Source organism: Microtus ochrogaster, chromosome X (genome assembly GCF_000317375.1).
Source record: "Microtus ochrogaster isolate Prairie Vole_2 chromosome X, MicOch1.0, whole genome shotgun sequence".
NCBI classification, from domain to species: Eukaryota; Metazoa; Chordata; class Mammalia; order Rodentia; family Cricetidae; genus Microtus; species Microtus ochrogaster.
The window spans coordinates 5,165,414-5,175,825 of record NC_022026.1 but is presented as its reverse complement, the minus strand read 5'-3'; the positions used below and the strand labels follow the sequence as shown (position 1 = coordinate 5,175,825).

Here is a 10,412-nt window from a genome sequence, read left to right as displayed (position 1 = left end):
CTTTTACAGGGGTAAATAAACACTGGAGAAAGGAAATAATCAACATTTCCCATGTCTATGGGATATTTTAGGAGCATACATAATTGGTACTGATTCTGCGAGGAAAAGCAAATTTGACCCTTCAGTTAAAGTAGAGGCTTATGCAGGTCAGATAACTAATGGAGTTTTGGGTGATATTTTATTCACAGTAATCCCAGTGGGTCCCCAAACATCCTGTGGTTATTTTCCTACTTCCTGAATGTATACTTGGGATATATGTACTAAGATGTTGACAGATTTCCCATATTGGTTTCGTGAGGGCTATTATGATTGGAATAGCCAATGGAACTCATTGGGGTTGCCTCTATTAGGAAAAACAATGAACCAAAGACAATACCACATCCCAGGAAGAATTACAGAAACTAACGCCACCATGAAGGGCTTGAATGATACAGAGGTGGTGGTTTGTACCACATCTCCCTTTAACACTCCTACTTCGATTGCACAGAAGACAGATGGATCATGGAGAACGGCAGTTGACTATTGCAAAATTAATCAAGTAGTGGCACCAATTGCAACTGATGTACCAGATGTGATATCCTTATTTGAGCAGATTACCACATCTCTTGGTACATGGTATGCAGCTACTGCCCTAGAAAATGCCTGTTCCTTGATACCTGTCCATACGGATCACAAGAAGCAATTAGCCTTCAGCTGGCAAGGCCAGCAGTGTCCTTTTACAAGTTTACCTCAAGGGTATATTAACTCTCTTTCTCTGAGTCATAACTTAGTTTGAAAGGATCTTGATCATCTGTCTCTCCTGCAAAATATCCCACTGATACACAATGCTGATAACATTATGCTGCTTGGACCAAGTGAGCAGGAAGTAGAAACCACTGTGAACTTGTTGGTAACACATATGGGAAGCTGAGGATGGGAAACAAATCTAAACAAAATTCTAGGGCTTTCTACCTTAGTGAAATTTCTAGAAGTTCACTGGTGTGGGGCACAGATATTCTTCCTACAGTAAAGTATAATTTGTTTTTCCTGAACCTTCACACCACCAAGCAGGCTTGCTTGGATTGTGGAGGCAGCACATTCCTTACTAGGGTGTGTCATCCCATCTCACATATCAAGTAGCTCAGAAAGCTGCTAGCTTTGAATAGGGACTGAAAGAGGCAAAGACCCTTCAACAGGCTTAAATTGCTGTACTACTTGGACAATATGTTCCAGAAGACCTGATGGTACTTGAGGTGTCCGTGTCAGAAAAGGATGTTGCCTGGAGACACTGGCACTCACATATAGGCAAATCACTATGAAAACACTAGAAATGTTGAAGCAGAGCTCTGCCAACATTCACAGACAACTATTCCATTCTAAGAGACAACACTTGGTCTATTATTGGGCCCTAGTGAAAAATGAACATTGGCCACCAAATTGTCAAGCAACTTGGGCTGCCTATATAATAATCTGGGTATTGTCTATCCCCACCCTGAGCCATAAATTAGGATATGCACAACAGCAATCTATTATTAAATGGAAGTTAAATGATCAGACTTGAGCAGGTCCTAACAATGCAACCAAGGTACAGAATGAAGTTGTCTTAATGTCTATGACTTCTACTTCTGTTAAAATCATTTCTGTTCTTAATCATACACCTATAGCCTCAGGTAGTATGCCTTATTAGCATTTGACTGAGGAAGAGGTGATTTGAGCCTTTTTCTTTTTGATTGTTCTGTTTCTGCATGCTATGCAAACAATACCCAAAAGTGGACAGCTGCATCATTATAGCTCCTTTCTGTAACAAGCCTGAAAGACATCAGTGAAGAGAAATCTTCATTGTGGGTAGAAATAGTACACAAGATTGTGCATTTTTCCTGGATGGAGTGATGTCCATATTTCCAGTTGTCTGCTGATTCATGTGCAGTAGCCAGTGGATTGGCTGGATGGTCAGGGATTTGGAAAGAACATGATTAGAAAATTTATGAGAAAAATATTGGGGAACAAGTACTTGAATAGATCTTTCTAAATGTATGTGAAGAGGCTTGTATAGTATGGAAATGCTCATTAAAAGGTAACTTCAGTAGAGGTCGCTAAACAACAGGATAGGATGACCTGTTTTGTGGATGGTCAGCATCACTCAACAGCATTCCACGCTGTCAACATGTTCACGAACAGAGGTCATTATGATGGAAATAGAGGTTGTACATGGGATTGACAAATGGGTTTCCACGCACCAAGGTGAACTGGCTGCAGTTGTTGCTGAGTGCCAGATCTGCCAAAAATAGGGACTAACACTGACCTTCCAATATGATACCATTCCCAGGGATGACCTTCCAGCTACCAGGTAACAGGTTGACTATTTTGGCCTACTTCCAATGTGGAAAGGCAAGTGCTTTGAACTTCCTAGAATCTTTGTTTATTTTGCTTATGGATTTGCCTTGCTTACAAATGATTATTCTGACAAACCTACCATACAGGAACTCAGAGTGTCTTATCTACTGTTATAACATTCTACACAGAATCGCCCCTGACCAAGAAGCTAAATTCATAGGCCGAGAAGTGTGACAACTGGTCTACTCTCAAGGAAGTCACTGGTCATATTATATTGCCCACCATTCTCAAACAGTTGACTTCATAGAAAGGTAGAATGGTATTTGAAGACAGTGTTACAATTAGGGAGAATTAACCTGAATATATGGTAAGGCATTTCTCAGAGCCAGAATATATGGGATTCAGGAATGAAGTGGTATAAATGGGGATGGATCCACTCGCTATCACCCGTAATGACCCATTAGGAAAATTTTTGCTTCCTGTTCCCATAAAATTAAGTTCTATTGGGACAGAAATATTGGTTCCAAGTGGGGGGATGCTACTACCAGTAAATATAAAATCTGAGCTAGAAGCTCAGATTTCTGACTGGCCCCTTTGGACTTCTGATGACCATAAGTCAACAGGCTAAAATAGGAATAGTAGTATTATAAAGGGGTGATTGATTTAGGATTCCAGGTGGAAATTGATCCACTTCTCCATAACAGAGGTGAGAAAGATAATATTTGGAGTGCAGGAGACCTATTAGAGAATCTCTTGTTGCTATCACATTTTGTGGTTAAAGTTAATGTGAAACTACAACAACCCAATTTTGACAGTTTTACAAAGAGCACAGACCCTTCAGGAATAAAATTATAGGGCCATTCCTCCTGGAAAATAACTAAGAGCAGCTGAGGTGGTTGCTATAGGGATATTTCACTTGTATTTTAATAAATAAAGCTTGTCTGAATACTTGAAAACTAAGCAACTAGCAGCCAGGCAGTGGTGTCCCACACCTTTTATCCCAATACTAGGGAGTCATATGCCTTGAATCCTAGCACTGGAGAGGAATATAAAGTGGGATGAGACAGGAACTAACTCTCTTTCAGTCTGAGGATTTCTTAGAGGTAAGAGCTCTCTAGTGGCTCTGCTGCTTTCCTTTCCTGATCTTCAGGTTTAACTCCAATATCTGTCTCTGGGTTTTTATTAATCTGTAGGTTGCTGTGGGTGGAAAAAATACAGAATGGGTAGAAGAAGAAGGTAGTTAGAAATACCAGCTAAAGTCATGTGACCAGTTGCAGAAATTATAACTATGATGTGGTTTTTGTTTTCATTTGGACATCAAGCACGATATAAGGAGATGTGCTTATATTCAAGTTGGCAAGGGGTAGAATTAAGATGTCTAATAATAGTTTTTAACTTCACGACATCCAGACTCAACTATAACCCAAACAGCTGGGAACATTTGTGAAGAACTTTCTTGCTTGGGTCATTTGAGTTGCGAAGATAAACCTTAAATCTGGACCATCTCTTGTGGCGACAGGGCAAATACAATGACATGGAAGAAGGAAGCTTTTGATTTTGGTCATCTTGTCCTCACTCTCACTGGTAAGTTCAGCTATCCTTTTACTGAGGCATTCCTTCCCTGGTATCAGGACTTACTTCTTCAGGATTCTAACATAGACTGAGGAGCAGCTCTATAGGAATCCTTCAGGATTCTAACACCAGGTTGAGACTGCTGAGACATCCAGTATCAAAGATTAAACAACTACAAGATTCTTGGCCCTTCAGTCAGGAAATAGATTTGGCCTAACCAGGTAGCAGCCTGTTCACCACTCTAATAAATCCCCTGTTTAATATATGGATATTCATTGTATAAGCTGTTCCTTCAGAGACTATTGACTAATATAAAGTAGTATTGTTATATAGTTCCAAGAAATGATGAAGTTATCATTTTTCAGAGGCAAAGTTGTTGTTAGATAACCACAGGCCTGATTCGATGTAGCACTTCTATCCTTCAAAGAGATCATAGATAATTCATGAAAAATATATTATCTCTTGCTTTAAAGCCCCCAAACCTCAGAACATGACATGATTCTTATTTGTCTACTTTGTAATTATGCTCTATATGCTGTGGCTAGTTATCGAAGCTATAGCAGTGAATAAAGCAGGCCACATTTCTATCTAGTCCAGCGCTTGATAACACCTTTTGTGAGGTATGACAGTCTAGGACTCAGGCCCTAACAGTTAGCTGAAAAGGGAGTGTGAGAAGGGTATAATGAAAGAAGTATGATATCAAACTGGTACCCAGGCCTCAAGGTTCAGCTAGCTAATGCATATGCTTTTTTCTTAATAGAAAATTAAGTATTGACAGGTGTTAAAGGATTGTCTTGGGACAAATGGGCAGGACTGAAAAACATAATAATATACTGATAGTTCTATGCAAACCTAGAAAAATGTATCCATTTTTGTTACCTGTTATTTTCCCACCTTGTTCAAATATTCCAACAGTCAAGGTAAGTTTTAGTATAATTCTTTAGAGGTTATAACATGTTACAGATTTTTAAATTAAATTTACATCAACAAAACATGGTTGATAAAAGGGTGAAATATTTTTTTAAGACTTGGTCTATTGATTAAATGAAAGAAATCAATCTGTTTAGGCAATATTCTGAAAATGTAAGTAGAACCAGTAAGTACCACTAAGTCATACAGTATGCATGTGATGGACAGAGTCGTAAGCATCTTTGATTTCACTTCTTAGATTCATTCTTTTCGGGTTGGTTAACTCACCTGAATTAACAATTTCCTTTATCTAAGCTTGTATGCCTCATTCACAGTAGTGAAACTTTAATCATCCTTAAGTGCTTCATAATATTGTTTCTATAGTGTCATCAATAATTGGAAAAAGAACAAAAAGTATAGGTAGTCAGAAACAAAATAAAGTGTCACTGAGACTAACTGAACCATGAAATAGGATGGCATGGAATCTGAACTGCTGAAACCTATAAATCAAAAATATTTTATGGATTTTTATGTTTCAAATATAGAATATATAAATTCAAGTTAATGAGTTAATGAGGTAAATACTCTGCTAGGCATGTTTTCATGAATGGATGATATCAGTGGGAAATAAATAGCTCCATTTACATGCAAACACAAAGTTAAATGAGTTGAATTTTTTTCATTTAAATTAACACACATTTAGGAAAAGAAAAGCATTTACACTCTCAAGCTTTTTCTAAGAAAATACTAAATACAGGCCAGACCTGATGATTATCATTTGAGAAGAATTACAGTTTCTACACAAGTGGAACATTATTATATGTTATAGACGAGATCTCGAGTTATATACTCCTTATTGGAAATAGTAGGAGTCAGAGTAAGACATACAGGACTCTGAGTAGAGCTGTTCAGTTTCACATCATATAAAATATGATTTAAGAGAGACGAAAGGATTAGAAGATATTTTACTATAAAATGGGTTGATAAATTGTTGTTTAACCCTTCCTCTTGCAAAAAGGGCAGGAGGAGGAAAGGGAAGGGAGAAATGATGAGATTATGTTACAATTATAACAAAAGAAATAATGAAATAAAGGTAATAGGTCTGAGAATGAAATGAGAGCATCATATAATGATATGTTTGGGAATTTAGTAATGTTGATCCAACAACAATAATAAATATTACTACTGTCTATGTTATAATTCCTATTCTAAGTCTTTATATTCTAACTACCGCATATTTTTTAATAAATGTGGTTTGATGAAAGGACCTACCACAAGGTACAAACTGAGTCATGCAAATCATTTATAAATGTTGTTCTCCATATCATTCTGCAAAGGAACAAATTCAATGAGTACAACATGAAAACACACATAGTCATCAATGCCCCCTTCCTGAAGAATAGCAAAAACAAAAATCTTCATTAAATGATGACCTGCCTTTTGCTTTTCTTTTTTTTCTTTTTTAATGAGGTATTTGTAATTGATGACATAAATAAAATGCAATTGTAAGGCCAAGATAGCAACATCTTGAGAGAAGGACCAAGGCTATCTGCTAGGCAGCACGAGAAAGTTATGACAACATCAGATTTATACCAGGGTAAAGCTAAAGCCATTCTAAATCCAAAACAAAATAACAAAACAAGAACAAGAACAAAAAGGTAGCTATTGTATTTAGGCACGAACCCCAAGACAAATCAGTATTTTTCATGAAAGCCTGTATTATCCTTAGCCCTACCTGCCTTTCAGCTTCTCTTCATAAGCAAAATACACACAGTTAAAGGAGAAAAACAAGTCAGTGCATGGTCACTAGACTAATCTCTGATAATTTCATTTGTTTAGCCTTATGAGTTACTCGTTATTTGGTAAATATTCATTTTCCAGACTATGTAGGTGTCATTATTGATTGAGGTAAAAATAACTTTTAGTCAAATATTTCAAAAACACTTGCCTTGAGTAGAACCAGGTGGAGCCTCCATATCACAACAAACAGGAGAGAACTTAAAACCTGTAAGAATAAACATTTTACCAATTATTAATTGTCCTAGTTATCTAAGATTCCTAAAATTTCAACATGAACATTGCATCAAGAATTTTTAAACATAACTGCATTAATGAAAAATTATCTATGTATGTATCATAAGATTTCCCCATTAATGCATAGAAATCAATAGCGTTTATTGTTCTCAGAGTTGTGGAAACATTAGCGCTACTTAGTTCTTCATTTTTTCCCTCATCCCTAAAATTAACCTCCCATCGAGGATCATATACAGATAGAATAGTACAGCCTAGGGGGACTTCTTTCTCAACGTTTGTTTCAACTGAGTGAGTTTACTGCAATCGTTTATGTGAGGGGCCATAACCAGCGTGGAAGAGATGAAGATATTGAAAAGAGACAGGTGTGTCTTTCAATTGACTAACAGATTACTAAAACTATGGACCCCAAAGAAATGGGAATTTCTCAAGGAATCGCATGCTGGAAGAAGGAAAGGGCACCAGCCAGCAGAGAATCTTGTCTCCCTGAATGAGATTTCAAACAGTTCTGAAAGGATTAGACTGAAACATAGAACATGATGCTTTCTGTGCAACTATTTGTTTTCATTTAAATTCTGTTCTTACAGGTATATATATATACCTGTATATAGTACTTGTCATTTTAAAATGGTTTAAATCAGTTTGGATGGCATGAATATGCATAAGAGGGAACTCATATAAAATTGTGGCAAAGAAAATGATGGGTAGACTAGATTAACTTGATTAATAATTGTTTAATGTGCCTATTATGAAATGATTTTTGATAGAGGCAGAAGAGTATACATTAAATAAGTTAACTCCTTCCTAAAAACTCAAAAAGCAAAACCATTTCATTTTTTAAAATGTATAAGGAAATCATATATAATTACAATATAATGATATTGCCGTTAGTAGTTATTGTCTGGCAAATGACTGATGTTTTTAAAATAATTGTGTTTGTGAAATGATTTCATTCTAATGTGGTTAATGTGAATCTGTTTATAAACTCAGCAAGTTAATTTGGATCAAAATAGAGAGCCCCTACAGAGAGTATATGTGCTATATAATTGTTCATCTCATTGTTCACACAACGATATAAAGCCCAAATACATGAAATGAGTACTTCCTATAATAAATCCCACTGGGGTAGCTCTGGAAAATAAAAATGAAAATAAAAGGTGAGTAATGAATAAGACATTCACAATATTGCTGGCTACATGAGATAATTTCTCCAGGGGTTCCATAGAAATGAAGACTATTTTGTGTCTTATAAATAAATGTGTCTGTTTGCCAGATACTTAAGTATACTCCTTGTTCCTGGGAACCTGATAACATGTATTTGTATTCTGCATGCCAAATGAAAGATGGGCAGATATAGGAAGTGATAACAAAGCAAAGGGGGAAAAGCCATTCTTCCTGAATTTCATTTAAATTGCAGATGTAGCTTTCTTACCATTTTCCCCATCAGACTTCCGTTCATGGTCAGTGTCAGTCAAGGACAATGCAGAGTTGGCTCTGCTTGACAGACAGGAACTATGTTCTGACTTCATGCCTCTTATCCACATTCTCAGCGCATGGTCGGGTGACGCAGCACCTTCTGTCTCTGTGTCTACATCAGATCCCATGTCTAGCTGGTAGCCATGCCGAGAAACGCCATGCATGTCTGTCTGGTAGCCAGAGCACAAAGTAGGAGGAGTTTCACAGAATTCTATCTCTGAAAAGAAACAAAGTTTAGACAAAATAAGAGAGTATGTAAGTATGAACAAAATCACTAACTTTCACTTTTCTGTCCTCATGTCCCCTTCCCCACTGCTAGTAATTACGAGTTTTTGCAAAGTTAGAATTCTGGTCTTTTATTTATGGTAGCAAGAATTCTGTGCTTATTTTGCACTTCTGTTACTTAAAATTATGCTCTCTTTGATTCTTACAAGGTTTGGGTTAAAAAAAAAGCATCCTCAAAATAGCTTATAGCTACAATATTTTGGTTGCACAAAATATAATGAAATAAGTGAGTACAATAAGTATAAAGTATTAGAGAGATGCCCTCTAAAGCAATTTCTCTTAAAAATGAATATATGTGATCTATACAGCACACCTATGCTTAAAATAGCAAAATTATTTGCTTTTCAGAGTATGCCATGTATATTATATATAATCTAGTAAGTAATATAAAACTGAGAAAAATATTACATTCAAACAGACTACTCAAATATGTTAAACACTAAAATTATGAGCAACTAATATTGTTTTCCACTCTCTCTAAATGAGTTTAAGGGATACAGTTTGCAAATTCTTTTGTTTTGTTTTAAAGCTGGAAGAAGACTGTATTTGAGCTTAAAGGAAAAAATCCCAGGGTGGGCAGTCTATAACAACAAACAGCTAGCTAACTGGAGGAAGAGAGTGGAAAAGAGGGAAAACCATGTCATTGACGTAAGCCTGCAAGGACCATCACAGGACAGGGAAAAGAACTTTAGAGAAAGAATAAGGAAGTCCAAGGTGTTTGGGTAAACAGTACAGAAAAAGAAAGAAGGGGAAAAGTTAAGCCTTTTGGAAAATTCAAATAGGGCAGACTTCGGAAGCTAGATTGCTGCAGTTCTGAGAGAAACTGAGTGTGTGGGGGGATATAAATATGTCTTTGCTTTTTAAACAAATGAACAAACAACAACAAAGAAAACATACACACTAGACATGGCAATACTTCACAGTTTGTATTCTTTCCCCTTTCCTTTCAAATTTTACAATTTAATGTGGTTGGAATTAGTTACCATGTCATTTAATAAGAGAAAATAAAACCCAGTATGCTGATGGGATTTTCCCATCAGCCTCCACCAAGCAGCAAAACTCCTATTCCTGTTTTTACTTATTTATTTCTACAATATCCAACATGAGCATCATTTTTGCGAGAAGCCGGTGAAGCTCCATCAACCTACTGCTTGAATATCTGGTATTCTGTTTTATAATCAATTTATATTCAATTATGGCAAGGTGTCAAAAGGGGGGGGATGCTTTAACAATCCCTAATAAGTTAATGAAAATGACCACATGCCAAGACATATCATCTGAAATGTCCATGCAATACTTAGATAAGATAATCCAGGGATGTAGTAAACTATATAGGATTTTCTCAGATTGACATTGGAGATGGTACAACAATTGGCCCAGAAAAGGCTTAACTGACTGCATCTAATCCATAGTGCATATCAATAAAATGCAACCTCTAACATAAATTCAATTCTCTGAATACAGAAAATGTTTACTCTTAGACCACATGCTAGAAAAAAAATTAGAATGCAAATTTCTTTGTGATAGTAACTGTTTTTGGGATGTAAATGCTTCCTAAATAAGGGTTTTAGAAACCAATATTTAATGCCAGTTTAATAACTGTTATGCTTCTAGTACTATGCTTTGTGAAACAGATATTACAGACAAATAAATCCACTATAATGTAGAAAATTTAATAACAATTAACCCTTTTGCAGTTGGAAGTCGCTGCTCAGAATGCTACTTTGAAATTTCACAGATTAGCTTCTTTACAAATACATATACTTTTCTACTAGAATTTATGTCAAGTTCAAAGAAATGTTTTAAAGATAGTTATGGACCCAAGC

At 36.1% G+C, this 10,412-nt stretch overlaps 1 protein-coding gene across 3 annotated transcripts in view; it reads right to left on the bottom strand.

Annotated features, from left to right (window-relative positions):
• Tenm1 (teneurin transmembrane protein 1) overlaps positions 1-10,412 on the bottom strand; it is an 825,611-nt gene that overhangs the window by 499,406 nt on the left and 315,793 nt on the right. For all 3 annotated transcript variants that reach the window (XM_026784949.1, XM_013350458.2, XM_026784950.1), the window contains 2 exons: positions 8,258-8,518; positions 6,743-6,799 (listed from right to left, as the gene is read on the bottom strand). In XM_026784949.1, coding sequence (XP_026640750.1) covers positions 6,743-6,799; positions 8,258-8,518 — 318 coding nt within the window. The remainder of the gene's footprint in view (positions 1-6,742; positions 6,800-8,257; positions 8,519-10,412) is intronic.